Raw genomic sequence first — 27,534 nt, forward strand, 5'->3', positions numbered from 1 at the left:
AGTAGTAACCCATTAAATTAGATGAACAGTAAAAGTACAGGACTTTCTGTAAAAATTTAATTAGTAACATTTATGTTTAATATAATATTTTAATCATTACGTTTAATATTTTCTATAATATACAATGTACTTGTGTTAATTCAATTTTTTTCTTCTTTGCTTCTTTATCGCTGTTACTAAATCATATTTTGATTTTTTTTAACAATTTATTGGACGCCACTAACCACCCCTAAGGTGTGACACTGGAAGGCACGCATTCTAGTTTTACGTAAAAGGAAACCAAACGTTAAAGTTCTATTGATCGAAATATTATTTTTGGGGTCGAGGATTAATGACCTTCTAAAAAGTTTTTAACTTCGACGGAAAAGGACGAAAAAATTACTACGCCGTATTTTAGAAGTGAATATTTTAATAGATCTCGCAATTAAAAGAGAAGTTCTGACAATTCTTTTGTATTTCGTATTTGAAATTGGTTTGTTCAAAATTAATTAGTTTAGAGGATTATCTTTTTTGGGAACAAAAGGTATGTTGTGTTGTTGAAGTCAGTTTCGAGTGTCTCTTGTGTAATGGCATGTTGCTAGGTCTGGCCAAACCATATCGTCATTAGCATGAGGTTCGTGGACAAACTGAAGAATTTGGAAAGGCATTTATCAATATAGTTTTGACTTTTCAAAACTTCACCCCTTGCTCTTCCCACAAAAGGTCGGGATAAACCCCCGTTAGAAATTGTGCACAAAAAATGATTTTTTCATTGGCAAAGTGTACCTGCCTCAGTTGACGACAGCATCTTGGTATATGAAGGAGTTGCGATTGAGAGTATTTAGGGTACTTACGTCTCTTTCGATGTTTAAGACCATTCCTCCTCAATTCCAACGATATCGTACTCTTAGATAATCTATCAGTCTCCTCGTTGGCATTCTAACCTGTTTTTTGCTCTTCTTACCAATCTCTCTGACCTCTATGCACTAACTGCACGTGGTCTTCCACTTTTTGGGAGATTCACGACATGGTATTTTCCCTGCTCGCACTCCGCTATTGTAGATACTTTTTCTTATTTCTAATTTCTACGACATCTTAAAGCGAAAACTTCAAGATAAATAAGTCTCAATTGACAGTAAACAAAGTAAAGAAACTTTTGTTTCCAAAGGCAACTTAATATTATTTTGTTTTCGTTAAAATTAAAGCCAATACATTGCCAAAACTTTCAGGACATACTAGCTAGCAACTAAGTTTACTACTAGAATTTGGAATACATTTATTGTATTATGTCCTCTATGTAAGGGGATAATCACTTTTTGTTGTTAATTTTTCAATTCGTATATTAAATACTAATAATCTATTTTAATATCTAGTTTGGTATACTTATTATCTCCAGATTGTGGCTAACACAACTACGTCCTATCATCACTCTACCCAAAATTCATTTATCGAAAGCAATTTCGAACCGCAAGGCAGACATAAAATCGAGTTTATATAATTGAACAGTGTAATAAGTAGTTTGCCGACCAGTCGACAAGTAAAAGTATCTAGACGTTGTTTATTTCTCCTTATAAGAAGTATACTAAGAGATGTCTATAAATGGTGATGAATATCGGAGAGAGAAATTGGATCACGTGATTGTATTTGTCGATTGGCACTGTGTTGTTGCGCCCACGATGTACTCTAATCAAATAACTGGTGGTCTGTCTCTCAGACTTCAATTTAGTGCGAAAAGAAGTAAAGAAATGGCAATAAACCATTATTTGTTTACCTTTACAATCGAATTCTTTATGATCGAAAGGAAATGAAGGTTCAGTTCGTTTTTTCTTGCTTATTGCTTTATTTTTTAGGCCAAATAAGTGTTTTATTGTTTTCACCGACACTTTCCGTTTTATATCGTATTTTTAGTTTCTAAATAATCTGAGACAAAACTAATGTTTCAGTAAAGCTGTTATTATTCTTACTATTAACACTTGCAGGGGTCTTTAATAAAGCGCATAAATCACGTGGAATTTGACCGATGGCATAAGTATTGTTGGATTTGAGGGCCGCTGTGGTTTGTGGCTTATTCGGATAGACCTGCAACTTCAGGAAACGCTAGGAGAAATAGTGTAACTGGGTCAAATCGCATGATCTCGGTGGCCAGATCACATCACCTCCACGTGAGATGAGATGTCATCAAATTGCGCGTGCAAATGTACAATGGTATGAGTTGTGTGACACGTAGCGTCGCACAGTTGAAACTATGTGCGACGCTACATGTCATTGGTGTCCATATCACCCAATTCAAAAGAAGTTGGTAAACATCGACCTATAGCGCTCGCCGCTGACGGTGATGGCCTGGCCAACGCCGCTCTCAAAGAAATATGGACTGATGACGCGCCAGTCAGTCTTTTTTGGGATCCATTGGATACTCTTGGATCTCATCTTGATTAAAAATTAGGTCAATTTCAGACTGCTCCAGATCCTATTCAGAAACACACGTCGTTTTTATGGCCGTTTACCGTCAGTTCCTGGGTCAGTTGAATTTTGTACGGGTGCGGACCCAAGTCACGACACAAAATTCGCCAAGTTGTGGCTTGTGAAAAGCTGAGTTCTTATGAGCGACGCGAAATCGACTGCCTTTGATTTTCCTGCACATCCTCACGGACAGCAGCGATATTTTCGGCACATCTTGCGTTTCGTCGACATACGGGTGTTGGCTGATTGTTTAATGAACCAGTTGATTCAAATTTATCCACCACACTTCGAATAGTCCTCTCGGTAGGACGATTTGCATCTTTTGTTGTACACTATATCCATCTGTGGTGATTTAATAAAAAAGACTGAATAAATGACTGCCAATTTTACAATGGCCAATACCAAGTATCAAAGTTTTGAAGTCTGTGTTGAAAGACCCTGTGTATTCAGTTTGCACTCAGAATATCTAATTAAAAAAGTCCTAGAACGAAATAGTTACGGCATAAAAGTAAAATGTCCTTTACGAGAACAGTGCAACCTTGTCGTAGTGGAATAATTCTGGTCGCTTATTTTGTGTGGTCAGCACGACTAGGTGGGAGCTAAAGGTAGGCTCCATTCCGGATATCAGGCGGCACCTAGCTTTCATCATCCTTTTCTTACTATGCGGTAAATCAGCTTGCAGTGACCATCGAAGAATGAACGACGAACAAATAAACAAAACAGTCGTAGATATTTTAACTACTGATACTTCCGATGATGAAGAAGAATTAGTGATAAGCAAGACTGTGATTAAGCGCATAAAGGAAAGGCTGAAAAAGTTCCAGCGGACAAGGATGAGCGTCACAGCGAGGAAAAAGTTTAAGTACCGGTTGAAGCAAAGTTTCGATCCAAATGAAGTTTGACCACCAATGCTGTATTGTTATTATGATTACGATAGAACGAAAGATTGTGATCGCTAACCTCGATTAATGAAGTTTATTATTATCTTCTACTTTATTCATCATCATCATGAGTAGTGGTGCTACAGCCCTAGTACTCGACCTCGACCTTCCCCAGTCGTTTCTATTCATCGCCAACAGTTGCCAGTTTGCTGCGCCGATCTTTCACGCGTCCTCGTCCACACCATCTTTCCATCTCAGACTTTTGGTCTACCTCTACTCCTGTTTCCTATTGGTGCTGCTAATAGAGTTCGTCTGGGTAGGTAATTTTTATTTGATCTTGACACATGTTCAGCCCATCTATCTAAGCCTATCTATTTTTATGAAAGATATTACATCTCTACCATTAACTATTTCTCCTACTTTATTACATTTCATAAATGTTGCATGGAGTTTTATATGGAAGTTTTTGATGGGAACCCTGTAGTAGTAATATTTCAGAATCAGAAATATTTTATTACCAACTCTTTAAAAACATGAGGCAAGCGTTATATTTGATAAAGATTGTCTCCAAAAAACTAAGATAAAAGGAATTATATAATTTTCTAAACTATTTTCCAGATATATGTACAAAAAAGTTATAAACAAAAGATTTTAAAAAAATTTAAAAGACTACAAAATGTCTAAAGCTGTCTTGAAACGGTCGGTATATATTCACCCCTGTAACAGTTTATCATATACAAAGCGGCTTATTCATTGAATAAAATAACAAACAAAGAAGGTTAAAAATCCATTTAAGACCACCCTCGTCGGCCATTTTCTTTGATTATAGTCGTTTCCGTTTCGATCAATAACAATAATAAAGATTAATAAATTATATCTAATTGATTTCAACATAAACGGTACATTGAATGATAATAGAGACACGACAAGGTTGTGAATTGAAAAATTATGGCTTCAGATCAAGTGCAAATTGCCTGTCTCGGACGGTTAGTAAACAAGGCATAAAGGAAGAAAACCAAATTAGGCTAATGCACGAAAATGCAGTATATTCAAATTATTGTTGTGTATATTTGTCTGGATAGTGGAGTGTAATGATAATGAGTATGCGTTTCGAGACGTCACGAGTTAAAATCGTGTTGAAAACGGAGTAATTTTAAAATTTTCAAACAAGTGTAACGTTCAAATATATCAGGAGTGTCAATAACGTTTAATTTCATTTCTTTATGTATTTCATCCATGCGTTTATACTCTTTCTTAACCATGTTTTCGTATATTGTCCATTCTTGTAATTTCCTTTGCTCACTTTACGTCACTGTTATTTGTTTAAAACCTACCAAAGGATGAAATGTGGAAAAGTACACTCAGAACCCACATTGAGAAGAAGATATCATCCGCTCATGCGATTAGTATTACGACTGGCGCCGCCCCTCGCATCCTAGCCTCCAGCGTCTTCTATCCAAACAATCTTGTTGTGTTAGGTCTATGCTTGCCATTACTTCATCGACATCTATTTTCCAGGAGTATTTCGATCTTCCATGGGCCTGCGTAGCGCAAGCGGTAGGATGCTGGCCTCGCAAGCAGACTACCCTGCTATACTCCCAAAGCCGCGACAGCGGTATAAAACGGGAGACTACTATTATTATTTCGATCTTCCTCTTTTTCTTATTTTAGATGGCGTCCATTCCCAAACTTTATTTAGCCGTCTCTCTTCGGCCATTCGCTGTAGATGTCCGAACCAATTTAATAACTTAGCTTCAACTGTCTCTATATTATCTATATCAATTGAAGACCACAGGAAAATAACTTGACTTTGACTAAAACCAAAAATAAATTTTTGGTTTTGTTCAGGAGAATATTTTTAAAGCTTAAAAATGTTCTCCTGAATTAATCTGTGTGAGGGGGCCTTATAACTGGCTCCCTACATTCGAGGGTTGGAAATCTTTTGATTCCAAGCCTTACTTCAAAGGACTTTTGATTGGATGTATCTCCATAGGTTTGGTTCTTCAGTGACCGTTGAAGGATAAGGATTGTTAATGTGAGCAAATATAGCTCCAGAGAAATAAAATTCACTTTAAGTTTATCGACTTATAATTAACTATTTTTAGAGTAAAGAAGCCTCAATACTGCCGTAGCTGACTGTACAATATCAAATAATTCTTTCTTTATCACACGTAAAAGAGAAAACCGTATTTATGAGAAAAATGCCCGATTTCGGCGTAGAGAAATATTTTATACATGAATTGAGAGTGTTTAAAATGCACATGCCTCAAGGGCGATGTGTGAGAACGAACTGATAAAATACTACTTGATGCGTAAAAGTGAAGATCAGTCCCCTTTTATTTAGGTGTGAAAAAATATTTAAGAGGCTGTGGCGCCAATGAGTCGAATGTCCCGAGCAAACTTAATAAAGTGACTATTTTACTTATTCTACACTAAGAAAGGTCTAAAAATTACATTTTTATTTTATATTTTAAAAACAATATGTTCATTTCTGGAACACTGTGCTTATGTTAAAATACGTCTTATTAATCGACAATAAAAAGAATACAATTTGTGATATTGGTTGTTGGTTTACGCTTTAGTTTTTTTAAATTTATATCGCATGTTACTGGTATTAATTGTTTTTTATTTGTCTACATGGACTTAACAAGTGTTTCCCCTGTAAAGGACTTTTAGGATTTTCCCCTATAAAATCATTGGCTGTCTATTTTTTGAAAAAAAAAAATAAAACACAGAAATGGGGCAAACTATGTCATTAAAAACATTTTACAATATAATTCCAGTTTCCCAGTTATTGACAATACCCTGTAGTGTTCTTGTAGTCACATACTTTTGACTATGCCCTGTATATATGTTCCACCTGACCTGTATATATGTTTGACAGACTCATGCCTATCAATGAACGTTACCCTTTATATATGTTTACTCATATCTATCAGTGGACGTTACAGACTTTAAAGATACCCTGTAGTCTTGTTTCCCATATAGTTTTATTGTATACATAAACTCCAATCCGGTCCACTGTTTAGAAAGCGGCACGCTGTTATAAGCCTTAGCTAGGTTCACAAATACTGAGTGGGCCTGGAGATCGTATTCCAATGTTTTCGTTACTACTTGTTTTAAGGTAAAAATGCTATCCATACAAGTTTCTCGCTCTGAACCCATTTTCTTCTTCGGCTTCTTTTATTTGTTGCTTCTTTACGTCACTGTTTGACCCTTGGAAATTACCAGTAGTGTTATAAAAACTGCTATCATTAATTTTCAAACCGAGTGTAGTAGATTATAATCCTTGGTTGCTGAATGGGAAATGGGAACTGCATTTTGTATCTTCAAATTTTTTATATAAAACATGCGAAACAGTTTTCAGATTATAGCAAGGCATTCTTTATATAGACGCGCCGGAAAGAAGATTGGCCAAATTTTGTCCTGCTTTGCTACTAAATATTATTTTTAAAGTTTTATAAAATTGTACGTCGTTCTAACGAAACATACTCGTCAAAACTTTTTAGATTTTTGTTTAAAATCCCGGATCGCGACTCCACTTTCTTAAAAACACACCGTTGCGTATGTTAATTTATTCGTTAAAATGCTTCCGGTGAGTTTCCACGCGGCATTGGTGTCACCATCGAAAATTTTTCAACTTCGAGAACGATTCGTTAATGAGGTTGAATATTTATATTCATTTGTTTATCGAATTATTTAAATCTACCAAATATTCAGTCTATTAATAAAAAGAAGGTTATGTAACAAACCAGTCTTATCTATCAGCTGTATTGTTCGGGGTCAAGATATTTAAACAGCATGAGCGCAACAACCGCGAAGGGGGATATATACAGCAATGGAGTAGCTGTTTTTGAAGATGGGTAATGAGTATTGCAGTGTGTATAAAGTAGCCATACTCGTAATACATATTTCACATTATTAATCGTTGTTTATTACAATGTTTGATTACCTTGCTTTAAGAAGCTTTACCTTATTTATCAAGCATAAACTAGTAAAATCAGTCTCGTACTTAATGTGCAAAAGCGCAAAATACTTACGTGTTTTCTCGATATTATGGGAAATAATTAGAAAAACTAGAAACAAAAACGCATGTTACTAGTAAAATTAGTAAAGGAAATTAAGTAATTCGATAGAAAGATATTGCGAAGTGCATTCATTAGCTAATTAGAATTAATTAGCTAATGAATGCACTTTGCCTTTTATGCATTTAGCCTCCCCTTCACCAGCGAAGACATATCAGAGGCTCTTAAAGACGTTAAGCCAGCAAAAGCACCAGGATATGATAATATTCACCCTCAATTCCTAATAAATTATGGCAAGTATACAAAAGTTTGGCTGGCTCCTAAAGCCAGGCAAACCCGCCGACAACCTAAAAAACTACAGACCAATTGCGCTTCTCTCTGCCATCTACAAACTATTAAGGAGGCTTATATGTAATAGAATCAGTACAGAACTGTTCCAGGTGATCCCAGTCGAACAAGCAGGTTTTCGACCAGAACGAAGCTACACGGACCAGGTAATGTCACTCACCACCTACATCGAAGCGGGTTTCCAAAGAAGGCTTAAAACTTCAGCGTCATTAATTGATCTCTCGGCAGCTTACGATACAGTATGGAGAGAGAGCCTTATATACAAAATTCTCCGTGCAATCCCCTGTAAACCAATAGCACGCCTAATAGATAGCATGCTCAACGACCGAATGTTCCAGTATTAAGTCACATCCCACCTCCACATTTACGATGAGTTGACGCACTTACACTTGAATACAAAAAGATCATGAACAATATAAACCTGCCGATCCACCAAGATACCGAGGATGCACTAAATACCCGTCTCCGTTCTAGAAAACCACCAATGAAAACGGCAAGAATGATACATGAGGAGTTCAACATCACGAATGCATGGTCCCAAGAATGGAACTCATGGCAAAATAACATGCCCTGCATTACCCACTAGCCACCAGGTTTTGATCTTCACGCAAAACATGGTCCACTCTAAATAGGATCCGAACCAGACATGGCAGATGTGCATACATGCTACATAAATGGGGAAAGAACCTGTCTCCTCAATGTGACTGTGGGGAGAACCAAACTATCGACCACATTATTGAAGAGTGTCCCTCAAGATCCTACAATGGTAGCCCTGAAGACTTCCTGTTTGCAACTTCAGAGTCAATTGATTATATTAATACACTTGATGTTTCTATTTAAAGTTTGTCATATACCTATATCACTAGTGTTTGCAATTTTGTTCTAAATGTGTTGTTAATTGCCATACGATAAATAAATAGAATGTATGTGGTCATTGCTTTTACCTTCAGAAAGCTTTAGGTTAGAAGATCTTCTGTTTCATGCGCTCCAAGTAGGAATTTCTCAATGTACAGAAATTTGAGGGCAGAGATTATCGTATAGTGGTTTTATTAGCAGTTTCAGGAAGCTTACGACCTATTTCGTCGATTAATTTTTATGTTTTCGTATGGTTTTCGGTCGGAAAATAGTTTGTGCATATGTTTTGTTGTTTATTAATGAATCTATTTTGTATACGTCTGTGTTCATTTTGCTCTTCATCTTCAAATCTTTCTCTTTATGCTGTCAATTATATTGTATACCGTCAATGTAAGAAAAACAACATTTGGGACATACAACCCGTGGTAAAATATACAACATCCTACAGTTGATAATGCAGGGCAAGATTCAAAGTAAACGCATAGGACGAAGAATGTCCTGGTGAGAAATCTCGGAGAATAGTGCGGTTGCATTCAATACAATTGTTCTTGTGCAGCGACCTTAAAGATAAGAGTAGCCAACCTCCGTGGCGGAGATGACACTTTAATAAGAAGAGCATACTGTGTAGCATTGTAGTTTGACATGTCTTGGGTCTACAGTATCCAAAATCGTAGGACCACTGCTACGGCTTCAACGGCTTGTATTACTCTTTGTTTTATGAAGTGTTCATTCATCTTATTGCTGACCTGGGACTTTCGACAATTTAAACATATTTAGGTATGAAACCGGACTTTCTGCGTTATATTCAGACACTCTACCGTTTGAAATATCTGCAATAGCAATAAAGAATCCACTTACAAATCTAAACTGAAAGTTGCTCCATTTTAGTCTAGGATTGTGCAATAGGTCAGATCTAAACTGAGTACAAGCTGTCAAGTATTCCAGTCATAAGGAGGTTAAGCTTGGCATGATATTGGCGCACATGGGAATAAAATGGACACGGAGACAAAAGAAAAATATAGACCAGAAGAGGACTGAGAAATAAGTGACTTCTTCTTCTACAAATAAAAAGGTAACAGGAACGAGCAGACTGATAAAGGTGGTTGCGAACTCTGTCTCTATTCCAAATGGATCTCAATGATCCAAATCAGGGTTCTAAATGCGAACCTTCAGCATAGTAAGTCAGATTCGCCAGAACTTACTGCCGTTATGAAAAGGTTCCATGTCGCCTTGATACAAGAATACTGGGTATATCAGGGACAACAAAAAGCTCTATCGGGTGTTGGCGTAGAGCTTATATTATAGCAGAACTTGCATAAGACTTAATAGCAGCCTATTGGCTGCAATGTGTCCGGTGTTGAGCAGCCGAATTTGAGAGAACAAAGAAAAAGAAGATATTTCGATTAATAACCTTTTGAAAAAGTTAATACTGCCACTCCTTTTAATACTAATCTTAAATGTCATATTTAATTTGGAAATATTTGCTGTGTATGCTTTTAAGATGAATGCTATCATTCCAGTTGTTTTGAATGGTGTAAGTTGTGTGTAAAATTAAGATAACCAACATGAATCAAATTTCTAATCAGTGACGCACAAAATAAACTTTAATTAGGAGACTAAACTCTGCATTGCTTTCTACTTTATTATCATGAATTTATTAGAATAACTATAAAAACTAATCTATTCAAAAACGTAAAACATAAAGAATATGTTCATAATGAACAATAAAAACTTCATTCATATGTATAAACACTTGGGAATTAGGACTAATTCAACTTTTTTTTCTTTTGAGCCAGTAACTTCGTTGAAATTCTATTTTTTTACATCATTTTTATCAATATTATATTATTAAACTTAAATTTTATGGACTGAAGAACCTTAATTTAATAGCCAAATTTTTGAACTTCCGATTTTTCTCAAAATGTCAAAAATCCTTTTATCTTTCTAGACAAGAAGATAAGTTCCTTATGCCTTGTTCTGCTTAAATGGATGATGTTAAAATATGAGAAAGGTTTATCTAGGGAAAATACGGAAGAAAGAATGAACTAGAATGAAGTAACTCAAAAAAACTTAAGAATTTGGAGACCCAGTGAAAAATTAATGTCGAGAGAAAATTGCATAAGGGGTGACAAGGAAATAGATCTGACAAAGATCTTAAAAATTAGACCCTGTTAAAAATTAGACCCTGTAACATAAACTAGAACGTTTAAAAATGTGTAGGATTAGGGAAGTAAAAAAAAAAACATATATAAAATGGCCATAGAACAAAGGAACTGCAATATTTTTGATCAGGATATATTGTATATCCCAGACAAAAATAATTGCACAAAAATTGATGTCATAGGGATGAAAAGATACTTTAATAATTTATTATCAGGAGAATTTGACAAAAATTAGCAGCAAATGAGGAATATTGTTCTGAGGCTATTTTAATGATTGAGTGATACTTCTAAACCAATGTATGTTCACATTTGGTTTTCTTTTTATAGCGTTTTACAATATAGTAAATTAAAAAACTTGATTTAAATGATTGGGAATAATAGTAGTAGTTTTGTTTCTTCACGTGGGACTATTAACCTTTTTCTATGTATTTATAGAACAATGCTATAGAAGGGGGATTGAAAATCAATATGTCTAAAACCCAGATGATGGCAAATCTTGTAGTCAGAGCGAAGATATTATGTACGTAGAAGCAAGTAGAGGGAGATCTATGTCCAGCAATATTTTAAATGATGAGTGATGAAATGCTATTAGTATCCCATAAAGGACACTGTAGCTTTTCTGCATGGTAAATTGATATTATTTACATGTCTAATAAGTGGACATCCACTGATTTAGCTGAGGACACCAAGGACAGTTTCTTTTATCCTCTTCTGCTTGGTTTAGTAATCTAAATTAAGTAACATCGTATTTATGCGATATAATACTTGTACTTTGTTGTATTGAACGATGTTTCTTCTACTCCCTTATTTTTTTGAGTGAGATTTACAATATTTTATCAGTCGCCAACCAAATCATCCTGTTATCGGGCGATATTATATTTGTATGATTATCCACTTGAAGTACATAATATGTACACAACAATAAAATTCAAGGAATTCATAATAAGCGTCGGTTTATCTATCAGCTGTTATTGTTTTTACACCACACCGTGTTATGTGTAATGTAAATCCGGATAAAGATAACAGTTATAACTGGTTTCATTGAATAATATACCGGGATATTACCGAAAAAGATTTTAACTTGGTTTATCACGATTATTCGAAATTATCTGATACGTTTTTGTTACAATGTTGTGTAGAATTAGAGATTATTTAAAAATCATGCAAAAATACATTTTTAGAAACTCGAATTACGTATGCTTACTTACAAAGTAAGCAAAACATTTTTAATAAGTTTTCATGAACACTTTTATTATGGCAATTAGACAATAAAATCCTAGCTTCTTTATTTGTCGTCTTCTTGCTGAAAAACTTCCGGATACAATAGACATGAGTGTCCACACTGAATGTTACCGAAAGAGACGGCGGTTTTCGTGTCAGGTGATTGATGTTGAATTCTAGATTATCAGCAGAATCTTTTTATTTCAAACATATTAAAACTAATACTTCTTATCGCTCAATATGATGCTTTTGCACGGGCCCGTAATAATATTTAGCGTGACATACATATATACTTACGTTATTTATTCATTAAAAAAATGTTTTTCTCGTTTTTCCTTCATAAAGATACAATTTGCATCCCTCAAAAGCCCCCAATTGGCATAAACCAACAAACAATCTAAAATTAAATTCACCTGAAACTAATTTTCTCTCTGTTGCAGCAGGATAAACAAGGGCGGGGAGCCCCCAACGGCCACGATGGAGCAGGAGAAGCGAATAAGGCGGGAAATCGCCAACAGTAACGAAAGGAGACGTATGCAGAGCATCAATAACGGGTTTCAGTCTCTGAGGAACCTTTTGCCACATCATGAGGGAGAAAAATTGAGCAAGGTAAGTGATTGCATGATCATTACTTTTCCCCCAGAACGATTAGCCCTTAAGGGAATGACGATTTAAAAAGGCAAAAAGGTTTTTTCCATTGAGAAATGGGGGTTTGTATCCGTTTTGGGAATTGGAGATATTTTTGAAGGCGCGATTGGCCGGAGAAACGACCGTTTTTGTTGACGTTCTTATAATCCCCTACTGAATTTAAAGATCGTGAAAGGGTAGATTCCGAAAAATGTTTAAAAATAGAATTTCGTTAAAAGTTTTACGCGATAAGTTCATTTTCATTACTACTGGAAGATATGCCGAAGAAACTATTAACCTTTTGAACTCTACATAAAGGTTTAACAACACTAAAAAACAAACTTCGTTAATGACACGTTTTTGAAGTTATAAAGTCATATTGTATAAAATAATTAAATTAAAAAATGTTAATAAAGCGCAGTCAGAAAATCTGTATTATAGTTGCAGTAAGAAATATAGTAGAACGCTCAAATTTGTAGATTTTGATAGCTCTGTTGTAAGATATAGTGCGGCGGCTTTATAAATTTATATTTCATCTTACAAAGACTTCCTCTTCCGCGTATTTGCATTGATAACTGATGTAGAATAGCTTTTGTAACTACTATTGTTATTTTTAGATTTACTGATACTAAACTAACTTTTTATAAACAGAGTTCAATCTAAAATTAACGTAAGTATATAGTACATAATCTACAAATAAAGGTACAGAGCATATCTCTGCTCTGTACCTTTATTTGTAGATTCAGGACTTCGTCTTTTATTGTTTCTTAGTTTTATCAAGAGTTATGAAGAACAATACTAATTATGTGTAATAAATGACTCAATTATCGAATTCTATTGATCTGCTTAACAAAGAGAATAATAGTCTTGTATGTAAGACAATTTTGCAATTTTCCTAAAAATTGTTAAGATTTCTTTTTCATATTACCCATTGAAACAATCAACGATCAATTACCAGCGAACCATAACTAAATTTTCCCTATATTGCAACGGCGTAGCACAGCTATTGAGAATTTTCGCAAAAGACCAACAACTCAACTTCTAAATAACGATTATATTATTAAATACATGATTCGTGATCTATACAGGCGCCAATAAATGACCGCTTCGCCATATTAGAAAAGAATAAAATTATTGCGGTGAGATCTAGGTCATACCAACATTACCAGCCAAGATTGAATGCGTCACAAAGCATTTTTTCGCATGAATCAGCTGTAGAATTGCGAAATGGAATGCAGGCAGCGGTGTTGCCAGCAGTGCAGAATCGTCAAATGTATTTATAAAGGACTTTAATTCAGAAGGTCACACAAATTAGATACTTCATTCATAAAAACTTAGTTTAATAGTGCGATTTTATATTTATAGCCATGTGTGGAAGCTATTAGTATGTCTCTCATAGACTAAGGGCTGAATGGCAAATTGTTATCAATAAGTAAGTACCTGAATCGAGAAAGTTTTAATGCAAGCCGACCTAATAACTAGCAAAGTAGAGCTGAGGTATTTCATACTCAGGTGGAATTTCTTCTTCCACAGTGTAGGTGTTCATCGGCTATTTATTTGTAATTGTCCGTCTCACATTATCAACCCATGAAATACGCAGTACTTTAATTTGAGAGAACATTTTTCAGCCCAGTATGTTCTTATGTGCCATATATAATATTTTAAGCTTAGAGGAATCTCTCGCTGAATCTCTTGTATCGCTGGTCTAATTTTTGATGTCTACGTCACTATTTAGTTTGTCATTTGTAGTGCATCCAAACATCATCAAGAAGTTCTGGTAAATCTCTAATTTATCTACAAGTATGGCAGTATTATCACCATAACATAATTAGTAGTAAAGCAAGCGGAGTACTGGACCATTTGGTAACCATCAGGACAGGCTCTTTTATCTTGAGTTGTAAAACAAGCAGAAGTGATCGACAATGACCAGAGGGTAAAATAAGAAGTGATGAAGGGGCCACCCAATATGCCGAATGCAAACCTAATCGCTTATCTGTTGATCTCTGAATTGTGGCTATGGGTCAAAGGAGCCTCCCCTTTGGTCATCATCATCAGAGACCCTGATGGTATGGTTACCAAAGTGACCTAGGACACCTCTTGCGTTACTGCTAACGTATGTTGTTTATATGTGTTCCTCTGATGTGCGGAATGTTTAGCTCTATTGTTGACGTCATTACTTTGAGTTGCGCTGTATTTACTGCAAGTCCCATATTTTCTGCGATTTAAGTTTTTAGAGCATCGTATTAAAGATAATTACTCTATCAATATTCACAGTTTTCTAGTGCTATATTGAAAATAGGAAATGTTTTGAATTTGTGTACCTTTTACAAGCGTAAAAAAGCTTTTTTATGTTTAATTGTTAAAAGTAAGAAAGGATGAAGTTATACGAGAATTGATTTAATTTAGAACATAATTACGTATTTTGTGAGAAATATTGATTGACTTTATAATAAGTGATTATTTGCAGACTAAAACACTTTATATTCTTTTGAAAGGACAACAAAATCAAGTAGCAATTTTATTTAATTGTGATATTTTCGTGTTGCATTTTCTGCTTCTTTATTTCTTTGTTTATTTGATCGACTGGAATCCACATAATAGGAACTATCACGAACAACTATCACTGCACAAAGCAGACAGTGGTTGACCTCAAACCTTTCACAATTCGACATTTTCTTTTTAGCGTAGAGCTCGTGGAGCACTGGCGGGCGAGAGGGCGAATAAGTAGTACGAGAACTTGCGAAGTTTAAGTGATAAATACCATGCGAGACAGCGCGCCAACACGCCAATGTTGTTATCCTAACCGTCTACAGATTGAGTTGTGAGTCAATGATATGTAAAACGGCATTTAAAGGTGCTCAACGTCAATGTTTAAGAAAGTAGGTGATTTTTTTCGAGCAATTTTGTAAATATTGAAAATTAGGGAAGAAAATGGCAGCTATAAATATACGAGGAGAGATTTACTGATACTGAACCTGCGAAAATTTATCTTAAAGAATTTGTCTAGAGAATTTTAGCTACCGATGATCTGTTTCGTGTACTATCAAAAGTCATTATTAGGCTTTGGCTATCCTTATAAATATGTCTACACCTACCCACCTAGTTATACTTATCAAGATGTAATCAAGACAACTTACAGAACCTATAGACATAGGCAGTGCAATTATTATTAAGCTTATTAATTATAAATTATAACTCATTAATCCCTATGGTTTCCAATTTTTTTTAAATCACATAGATTTTTAATAAGTATTTTATAACTAGGTGTGTAGGTGCAGTCATATTTATAAAGATAGTCAAAGCCTAATAAATACTTTTTAGTCCATAGTCCATAAATAAATCATCGGTAGATGAAGTTCTCTAGACTTTTCGATAAATTTTCGCAGGTTCAGTATCAGTAAATCTATCTTCTCGTATATTTATAGCTGACATTTTCTTACCTAATTCTCAATATTTACAAAATAGCTTGAAAAAATCATGGTGAAGTCATCAAGAGTGTCAATAAAGGAAGAGGATACAGAATGGGAAACAAAAAGGTAAAAATACTCTGTTAGGCAGACGACGGGAGATTAATAGCTCAATGTGAAGATAGTCTAGAAAGACTAGTCCTCAGATTTAACATAAGAACAAAAGAATTTAATAGGACTATCTTAACTCAGAAAACCAAAACAATAATCAGCGGATATTAACTAGAAATCGATGGCATAGCTATTCCAAAAGAATCTATATCTAATAAGAAGGCCAGTGTAAGGCCAATAATAACTATGCATTAAAAACGAGACCCGACACAGCTACAATACAAAGGCTACTGGAAACGGCGGAGATGAGAGTACCGAAAAGAATTAAGGGAAATACGCTGAGATATCGAAAGAAGACTGAAGCCATCAGAAGAAAAATAGCAAGAGATAAATTACCAATTGGTAGAAAAAGTATCAAACGACCGCACAAAAGATGTTAGGAAGAAAGTGTGACAAGGAAGAAAGTTAAATTAGACAAGGGTGGGTTCTGCCAACCGATCTTTTTAATCTATATGGTGAATTTGTTGAGGGGTCCTTGGAGGGGTGGAGTGACGGTGGCTGGAAGAAAATTTCTAACAGAGAAAAAATGGTAAATTTTTTCCGAAGAGTAGTGTTCGAAAGCAAGTTAGCTTAAATATTAATAGGTCACACTGAGGGTGTCGTAAAAGCTTGTCATTGGTTAAAAATTAATTTCTAACCAATCACAGCTGCAATGACACGGCAGACCCACCGATAAGATGAAGTATAGACAGATATCGACTTTACTGTTAGTCTAACCTTACATAATTTTTAAATTTACAAGAATTTGCCTCTGATACCTCCTTTTGTTATTTTCAATGTTTGTAGTAGTTATGCATATTCTAAAATGTTACATTTTCTACAGTTTCATGTATCAGCCGCTTCACAAAAGTGTGTCCCAATAGAGTAATCAGAACTTAATGAATTTTATTTCTATTTCATATTTATTCGAAAGTAATTTGTTGTATCTTATGTATACTCATAGGGGGGATATTTTTGTTAACCTTCCTTCGGATTCTACCAAGGGTGCCGCTATTGTTATCTGAATCTTTTGTGTCTTTTAAAATACATTTATAGGTCAGATCAGAACGGAATACTTCTTGTCTGTCTCTTTGCCCTAACAATGCTGCTATTTTTAGAACGAAATAATCCAAAAGATCATCCATATTTAAATATGAAAGTATAAAAAGACTCAACGAAAAAATCTCGGGTGATAAACGGGATTATTCTTTTTTTTATTTTATTTTTCTTTCTCGTGTCTACAAGAAAATACTCGAGTTATATTTGAACGGCCTCCATAAAGTATTGTTTGTGGACTGATTTTCTTTTTGTTTTTTATAAAAGGTATTCTTCAAATAATAATCCTTCAGGATTTCGCAAACGAGTTGGTAGTATTGCTTTCTTACAATAGGAACATATACGAAGGTTAGAAATGATGATACCAGGAAACATAAAAAAATAACGAACTAAACATAAAATTGATGTTTATTTGGTACAGTAGACTCCTTATATCGCCTATTAACGATCAATATTGATTTCAAACAAACGGCCACTTGTTATTTTTCTTCTTTGATTGATAACATTTTGACCTGTGAAAACATTATAAATTTGCAATGAGTAGGTAATTGGTAATGGCACGCTCTACTAATAAAAACTACTACAATGATACTAATATTATGCAAAATGAAATATCTATGCGTCTTTGTTCGAATTCATGGTAATACTCATATCTATATAACTAAATTTAACCAGTATTCGATTAAAAGGATTAAATGCTGTTTTTGATTTTGTCGTTCTTTCTGAAATTTTCTGTTCTCTTCCTTCTTCGAATGGCGTTACAGCTCAAATTGAGTCTTGGCCTCCTGGAATTTTTCTCCCACATTTTACGTCGCCTTCCTTTTGGTTTTGTGCCCTATATTTTACCATCTTTTTTTAATTAACGTATTGTCAGACTCCAGTACGAGCCTAAGAAGGTATCCATTGAAGTCTGGCAGGCAACGGTGGGGGTTTTTTGACATCTAAGGTCACAGAGCAAGACACCCTGGCGTCTTCTGGCTGAGTATGACACTAGGTTAGAAGACTCTATAGTAGTGATCTTACCACTCTATGAAAAACTAAAAATCCTTATGTTAACCATAACCTTAGGGAAAACTTACCAAGCAGGTAATTAGTTGCTCACTTCTAATATTGAAGGAGATTCTATGTGGGTGTTATTTCTTGGTCTTTGGGATGACGCAACATTTTACACTTCGGTACCAAGTAGTTCTTTGAAGTGCTCGACTCATCTGCTTTGTACTGCGTGACTGGTAGTAACTATATATCCATTTTTGTCCCAATACACCGTCACCGTCGTTTAAATTCTTTTCTTTTGATATTTAGGATGTTATAGAACTTTCTAGTTTCAGTTTGCCCCTTTGGTACTTGAAGCTTGCATAATCTGGTTCTCAAAGGTCGGCTTTTGTTCTTTGATGCTCGCGTTTTTCCTCACTACTGAGTTCTTTGTACGTTTGCTCCTTATCCCGTGTTCTTCTTTGTTGCATACGTTGATATGCATTATTTTTTCTTTTAGTGATATCTTCACATTCATCATCGAACCAACCATTGCGCGGAATGGGTCCTTCTGGTCCTAGTACGTCATTTGTCGCTTCCTTAATTGTTTGTCTACATAATCCTATTACTCGCTAGCTGTTAAATTCTTATCTATTGGGAAGATTATTTCTTTGGGCATGTATTGCTTGTTTGACCTATTCAAGAGTCGGGTTTTTTATATCTTCATAACCCGTTCTCCTGCAAATCCAAAGAATGGTCATTTTCTTGTGTTCCTCAGAGCTTGGAAATGGGTTTTACAAATAGATTTTACTTCTGTTAGTTTCCTAATTATCTCCTGGTTTCTACACAAAATTATTCGTGGCTTGTGTTCTTCACATCATTTTCCAGTTTTCGTTTTTTCCTTCTGCATATTTTTCTGCAGTTTTCTTTAGCCTTTCTTTTTTTCGTTTCGCCTCTTCCAGTTCTCTCCATTAATTCCTATTGTATGTTAATTCCTTTCTACATTTCCTTTTTTCGAGACCATTTCTAGTTTAATTGACTGCTTGTTTGACAGCATCGTTAACGTTTTTTCTTATCAACTGTGTCCGTATTATATGTTTTTTTTTTCTAGGAAGTGCGTCAGTTCATATCTAACGCAATAATTGTCTTCTTCTATGTAATTTTCAGTTTGAAAACCAAAGAAATGGCCTAACCGTTGGTCATGGATATGCCAGCCAAGGAACATCAGCAATATTCCTTCATTACCTTATTATTACGAACGCCTTGCATTACTTTTTAGGGTGCTGCTTTTAGTGGTTAATTTCTAAGGTTATATAAAGGCCTGTTTGACTGTTTTTATAATAGCTCCTCTGGTACGGATAGCGACATAATACTTAATTTGGTTAGTTTCAAAAGTATTATAACCATTTGTCGTATAGAATTAATAAGCATATGTCTGGCATGTTGTATAAAATTTATAGGTTAATAAAAATTTTAGATCCGTTCTCGATTTGGAAATTATCCTTTGCTGCAATAACATTTTTAAATCTTTCGATCGATTTGAATTGGGAATTAGTAGAAACAAATATCGTTGTGAACGGTTATTTCTTGTGTTTCAAACACTTTATTTTTATCCATAGTCTTGTGTCATTACCTCATAAAAGAATAGTGTTGAATTGTGAGGAAATATTGTTTAATTTAGATCACTTTAATTTTTTAAAGCATAAATAATTTGATATATTTTTCCGGACTTATTTTTGTTGGGATGTTTGTTCCCACATTTTTTAAAAGGATTATGTCATCGATTAGCCATTTTCTAATGGACTCAATTAAGCACAGAAAAGTTCAAAGCATCGCAGCGATGTGTTGTAGTCTGCGTTCGTTATTTAATCCTGTTATAAATATCCAAAAATAACAGCGCTTACTGTCTAGACAAGTAGACATCAGAGTAGTAGTGTCTAGGTCGACCATGAACGCACACTGTGAACTGGACTGTACGTATGTAACAACGAATGAACTTGATAATCGGTTGGATTGGATGGCTTTCATTTCTGTCAGCTGATCGAACGGTGGTCGGTCATGTCAAAACAGAAATTCGGTTTATTCGCACGTTCGTTTTTGAATTCGAATGAAAAATCAATCATGAAATTATTATCCCTTCAACATTGGTTGTTTGTACAGTGTACTTCTTCAATGTAATTTAACACTGACAATTATTTATATACAAGTAGAAGTAGTCAATAGTATGAAGTAGTCAAGTCAATTGGAGACTAAAAGGTTTATTTCATTATTATTAGTAATAACGGTCAAATTTACACTTGATCTTATTTTATATTATTTTTATCCACAACTTCCCTGTAATTCGTTTCACCATTGATTTTGTTTCTCCCAAAATATTAAGTGCTTTTCGTTCTGTTAAATAATTCAACGCGTACTATGTATTTACTTATACCATATACCTAGGCTAACAAAAATTTTGAACTCTGGGAACTCTTTTCCTAAAGTTCCCAGAGTATCCCTACGCAGGGTCTGTTCCCTAATTACATTTCTCCACAAATCTCATTCTTGGGTCGTACCAATATCAATCTCCTTTACCGGCATATCTTACCTAAGCGACTCCACCCAGGTCTTCTTTGGTTTTCCTTTTCTACTCCTCCTAGGAACTTACAGATCAGCAATTCTTTGATTGGATGATTAACGTGATTGTTCACGACGTTGTACATGCCTGAACAATCTTAATTTTTAATTAAGCCTCTAATATACACATTTTTGATTTTATCCTTTTTTGTCACTTTACTCAACCTCATTCTCACTTCCGCCATCTGCAATTGGCAATATTCATTGGATTTTGTAGGAATACTAAAACAGGTCGATTGCCATTCTAAAGGGAACATTTTGGAGCCTTTTAGGGGTTACTAAAGTACATTCATGCACTATCCGTTGTATTAGTTCTTCCACTGAAGCTGGAATGAGGATGGCTTTAGCTTTAGAAGATAATGTCATGAGGAGTAACAGTGGCTGGTAGGAAAATCTCCAATATAAGATTTTCTGATGACACTACACTTATAGCAGCAAATGAGCAAGAAATGTTTAATCTCCTGCCCTTAAGAGTTGAGTATGAAAGCAATAAAGTTGGTCTGAAAATCAATCAAGCTAAGACAAAAATAACGGTAGTCGACAAATTCCACACTATTCAACTGACAAACATGTTACACGAATACTAGATAGTGGGCAGTTTTGTCGTATCTCGGGTCTAGTATAATTAGCGATGGTAACTGTGCAGCTGAAAATAGAGACCAATGGAGAAAATTTTTTAGGAATATTGAAAGAAATCACGATCCTCAGTAATGGGAAAACGACAAGAGAGAAAGATCTGAAGAATTCTAGGAGAGTTAAATCGGGGATCTTGCTCCCCATTTAATAAGTCACCGATTTAACTCTCCTTGACTTCTTTATATGGGGTTATTTAAAAAGCAAGATTTATAATACCATTCCAACTTCATTGGAAGAACCAAAATAATGAATAGTGTATGAATGTAGTATCTTCTTCTAGTTCCATGACCGTTATCGATCGTTGGATATCATGTTGGCTACCATATTCGCTATCGTGACTTTATTGACAGCAGCTCTAAATAACGATGTAGTTGATTTTCCATACCATTGCCTTAGATTTTTCAGCCATGATGTTCTTCTACCAGGACCACGATTACCTTGGATCTTTCCCTGAATGATCAGATGTAAAAGATCATATTTTTCAGGGTGTCTCATAATGTGACCGAAGTATTCCAGCTTGCTTTTCTTTATTATATTGACCTGTTGTGTTGTTTGGTTCAGCCGTCTAAGGACCTCCTCATTTCTAACTCTGTCGACTCAGCTTATTTTCAGTAGTCGCGTGTATACCCACATCTCAAAGGCTGCCAAGTGTTTAAGGATAGCCTCAGTTACTTCCACTCCATACAGCAGGACAGGAAAAATGTAGCAAGATGTCATTCGAACTCTAAGTTCGTGACTGCAAAGTACGTTTCTCATTTTTACAAAGGCAGCTCGGGCTTGTTCTATTCGGCTTTTAATTTCTGCGGTTGGATCCCAGCTCTCATTGATATTACTGCCGAGATACACGAGTTTCTCTACTCTGTCCAGTGTGGCATCTCCGACTTTTATACCGTCATCCTGTATATAATTTTGTTTGCTAACTATCATATATTTAGTTTTCTTAACGTTGAGTTTTAATTCATACTGATCACAAGTCTGTTTTATTTTGTTCATTAGATTTTGAAGGTCTTCTCCTCAATTAGCAAGCACTAAGGTATCGTCGGCATATCTAATATTGTTGACGGTTACTCCATTCACAATAATACTTTCGGTTGTCTCCATTAAGGCTTCCTTAAATATTTCCTCCGAATATAAGTTAAAAAGTAAGGGCGACAATATACAGCATTGTCTCACTCCTCTTTTTATATTTATTTCATCCGACAGTTCTTGTTCAATGTAGTATAGTAACATCTAAAATGCTCCAAAATGTTCTTCATAATTTAAAACAGCGACTTTATAATTTTATGGACGTTGGTGGATATCATTTTGAACATTTTAGTTAATAGTTATAGCTGATGAGTAAACTGTTTGGAATTATAAATTTGTTTATTTTAAAAGTTAGCATTTTCACAAGAATAGAGTTAATATCGAAAAAAATATAGATGTCTGAATTCTCTAGCGAAATACCTGTCTAACAATGTACCACACATGGTATATTCCGTATTTAAAATTTAAGGGTTGGGTACTAGAAGAGAGGGGTTGACAATTGATAGATATCTATATATTTAAAAGATGACCCCTTTAGAATAAAAATCGACCAGTTTTAGCATTTTCACAAAATCCAATGAATATTGCCAAATATCAGGGTGGACTCTTTTTAGTGGCCAACACTGTATATCTATATTCAATATTGTAGAAAAACAAATGTTATTATTATGCAGAATACAAAAATAAAGATGAAAATAAATATAAAACCATCAAGAATAAAATCAAATATGAAATCAGAAAGGCTAAGGAGAAATGGATGAACAAAGAATACCAGGAATTGGAACTACTCAGCAACAAACATGACACCTCAAACTTACATAAAAAAATGAAAGAACTTACAGGCAACACCAGACAAAGAAGAACACTCATAACAAGAGATAATAATGGAGAAATACTTACTGAAGAGAGCAAAATAAAGGAAGTATGGGAACAATATATAATCCATCTGTTCCATGACGAGAGAGAAAATGAACAAGATATAGGTGAAGAAAAACAATACCTACAAATTTTACCCTCAGAAGTAAAGAATGCCCTACAGAATGCAAAACAAGGAAGAGCACCGGTTCCTGATCAAATGCCAGTTGAACTGTTAAAAGCCTTAGATGACGGTAATATAAAGAGACTCACCCGAATTCTCAACCACATATATGTAGAGGGCAACATCCCGGAAGAATGGCTTAAATCGATATTTTTACCTCTACCAAAAAACAACAATCCCAAATCATGTAATGACTATAGATTGATAAGCCTAATGTGCCACCCTTTAAAGATTCTCTTGAAAATTGTTCAAAACCGACTTTATAAGAAATGTGAGGAGCAGATAGATGAAACTCAGTTTGGCTTCAGAGGAGGCATGGGTACAAGAGAAGCATTATTTGCGTTGTCGGTACTCTTGCAGAAATGTCGGGAATATAACAAGAGTGCATATGTATGCTTCATAGACTTTAGGAAGGCCTTTGACCGAGTGCAGCATATGAAGTTAATAGATGAATTAAAAAACATCAATTTAGACAAAAAAGACATTGAGTTTATTAAGGCTATATACTGGAACCAGAAAGCAGTAGTAAAGGTGAACGATATAGAAACAAATAATATACCGATTGCGAGAGGGGTTAGGCAAGGATGCGTCTTGTCTCCGACGCTTTTCAACGTGTACTCACAGGTCATATTCAGAAAAGCCTTATGGGAAAGAAAAGAGGGAATAAGAATTTGTGGAGAAATCATAAACACCATGAGATTTGCAGATGACACGGTAATTATGGCTGAGAGTATAGAAGAACTACAAACTTTACTAGATGCAATAAATAGTGAATGCATTCAAATGGGACTTGACATCAACACAGATAAGACCAAATTTATGATAGTATCAAGGAGTCCAATAAATAATGAACAACTAACTCTTGGTGGACAGCAAATAGAGAGAGTGACAAAATATAAATATCTGGGAGCTTACATCAACACAGAATTAGATCCAGACCAAGAGATCCGGGTACGAATAGAAATGGCAAGGGCAGCGTTCTTAAAATTCAAACAATTGTTCTGTGACAAAAATCTGAATACTGCGCTGAGACTGAGGTTTGTTGAATGTTACGTCTGGTCGCAACTATTGTACGGGGTAGAAACATGGACACTAAAAGCGCAAATAGTTAAGAAGCTTGAAGTCTTTGAACTTTGGATATACCGGAGAATGTTGAGAATCCCATGGACTGCCAGGGTCACCAATGAGGAAGTGCTGAGAAGAATGGGTCGAGACAAAAAATTGTTGAGAACGATAAAAGTACGCAAGACTGCATACCTTGGACACATACTAAGAAATAATAAATATAGTCTTCTGCAGGTCATCATGCAGGGTAGAGTCGATGGCAAAAAGGGAATAGGTAGAAAGAGGAAGTCATGGCTGCGAAATATTCGAGACTGGACAAACATGACTGTAGACGAATTATTCCACGTTGCAAAAGACAGAGAAGCTTTTAAAAATGTGGTCGCCAACCTCCGTTAATGGGGACGGCATAGGAAGAAGAAGATGCAGAATGATAAGAAATTTCCTAATGAATAGAGCAAGAAGCTCAAACATCAGAAAAACATGCAGAATCAGATAAGATTGCATGAATATAGAAAAAATAATGGAATGACTTTAGTAGTAAACGTGGCACGTCGCCATAAAAAATAGAGTAATAACTTCCATTATCAGCAACAAAAAAGTAGAGAAAAACAGGAAATTAACCCAATATAAAATTGGAAGAAGAATATACGTTACTATAACATCGATTGGTATGCTTTTTTTTTTAATGTCAGCGTAGTGTACTTCCGACGAATGAGTATTAATGTCGTACGTTCAATATAGCGTACAACAAATGTTTGAATAAAATATCAGAACATACTCCATACACATCCAGACTCCCGAATACAGAAATAGACTCAATTTAATCAATAACAACCTACATTCAATTGAGTTCAGTTTTCCTAATTGATTTTACTTCACACAGCACGTACTCCAACTCCTCCCACGCCGACCATGCCATGCCATGCGGACCCGATCAAATAAACAACGAAAATCGTTGTGATCTTTCCGTCTTTTTCTATTTTTAGTTTGTCTCCATTTCGCTCTTACTCAAGATATTTTCAATCAGGTAAAAATCGTCCAGGAAAATTGGAAATTTTATCATTAGATAAGTTAAAGGACCGTTTCCGATTTATCTTTTTTATTCACGACATCAAGGGTTGCCGCTTAATTTCGTAGGTTTAGGTTTTATGAGTCGAAGAGAAATTTACATAATATAAAAGAATAATTCATGAATAATGTCATCTTTGTGTAAAGATCTGTCCTCTCATGTATACCCTTGTTTAGAGGTGAGTGTATCCCCCTGTGGTACCAAATTATGTGGTTTCCATTGCTATTACAAACAGAAAAACAAAAAGGATTACCAAGATCGCCTATTCGAAGGCAATTACAAAGTGGCACAATTTTATTGAAAAAACATAAAAAAAATATTTAAAATGAGAGTTTGTAAAGCTATTTTTGTTAATTTATTATAACAATTATTAATTATTTCCAAAATAGCTTCAAAAATTGATTTTTTGAAAATTATTAATAACTTTTCTAAAAATGAACAAAAAACTTTAATGTCGCGTGAAAATAGGGACAATATCATATATACCTAGAGCTAAGATTAATACTATTTTAGAAATTAATATGAAACTCAACAATCTTCCGGGTTGAACCGCGTGGATTATCATTGCGCCGAGCTTTCGACATCCTTTCGATGTCTTCTTCGAGGCTTCCGAGGTCTCAGTCTCCCGAGCCCACACACTACTACACTGATCACTAACCAATGCATTACTGGTACTGGGATCATTCCAAGTTGTTGTTTAAGCAACAAATTAACAAAAATAACTTTACCAACTCTCATTGTCTTGTGTAAAATTAGAGAAGTCGCTGGTTAAATGAATTAGAATAATAACGAAGGAAAAATGCAATATTTTGAATGTAAATAAATTAGAAATTAATTTATATATTACGAAAATTAGCTGGCTTAACTCATTGCTGTTATCTGTACAAAGAAAAACACTTATCCTTGAAATATTGGTGTATTAATCGTAGCAGGTGTTGTTAATCTGAGCACAGTTTCAGATGGCATCCAACAATGTCCCTGTGGTCAAAATATGCCCGCCGCCTATTTGTCACTATATATTTTACTCTTACTTAGTTCTTTATTAGTATATCGATCTTTTCGTGTCTATCCTTTACACTTATACTTTCAGTTGTTCTTAAAAACATTTGTTTTTGGAACAGGAGAATGTTTGGGAAAGTATTTAGTATTTATTTACATATTTTACATTTAATATTTTTATTACTGTATTAAAATATGTTCTTATTTAATGGTATATTCTAACTACTTATTTACTTTAAAAGTACAGTATATTATTTTCTTCTATTCAATAAATTCTTATTGTTAGCTAACACATTAAGTCTGTTTTTAAGTTCGAAGAAATTGACTTTGTTATTTGGTCACTTCCTTGCAAACCATATGCATAGAAAACGTTACAAAATATCAAATTTCTGTGACCATTTAGTTAAAATTATCGCCATTCAAAAGCGTCATACAATAGAGTTGATTTATGAGTCTACGGACTATTTAGAAGCGTGGCCAGAAAGTTTTTTCTATTTTATACCAAGAGAGAGAGAGAGCGAACGAAACACATCTTCAGTTTATCGGTTACGTCCTATCGTGTCTCGGCGTCCCTTTGCGTTGCGACGCGCAGCTACTATTCTACTGCATTCTACGATTAATACACCAATATTTCAGGAGTAAGTGTTTTTGTTTTTACAGCTAACAGCAATGAGTTAAGCCAGCTAATTTTGGTAATAGCCTCCGGCTCGAAGGACCAAATGTCCTGTGTAAAACTAGAGAGGTCGCTGGTTAAATGAATTAAAATAACGAACGATAATAAGAAAAAATACAATATTTTGATTGTGAGTAAATTAGCAGTTAATTTAAATATTATAATAGAAGAAAATAATATATTGTACTTTTAAAGTAAATAAGTATTTAGAATATACCATTAAATAAGAACATATTATAATACAGTAATAAAAATATTAAATGTAAAA

General features: G+C 34.7%; 1 protein-coding gene across 2 annotated transcripts in view; it reads left to right on the plus strand.

Annotated features, from left to right (window-relative positions):
• Positions 1-27,534, plus strand: part of crp (transcription factor cropped) — a 231,810-nt gene that overhangs the window by 41,374 nt on the left and 162,902 nt on the right. The window contains exon 2 of one of the 2 annotated variants that reach the window (XM_072527379.1): positions 12,372-12,540. In XM_072527379.1, the coding sequence (XP_072383480.1) occupies positions 12,372-12,540 (169 nt within the window). The remainder of the gene's footprint in view (positions 1-12,371; positions 12,541-27,534) is intronic. The other variant, XM_072527380.1, reaches the window with a different exon arrangement.

This window comes from Diabrotica undecimpunctata, chromosome 3, assembly GCF_040954645.1.
Source record: "Diabrotica undecimpunctata isolate CICGRU chromosome 3, icDiaUnde3, whole genome shotgun sequence".
Classification (NCBI taxonomy): domain Eukaryota; kingdom Metazoa; phylum Arthropoda; class Insecta; order Coleoptera; family Chrysomelidae; genus Diabrotica; species Diabrotica undecimpunctata.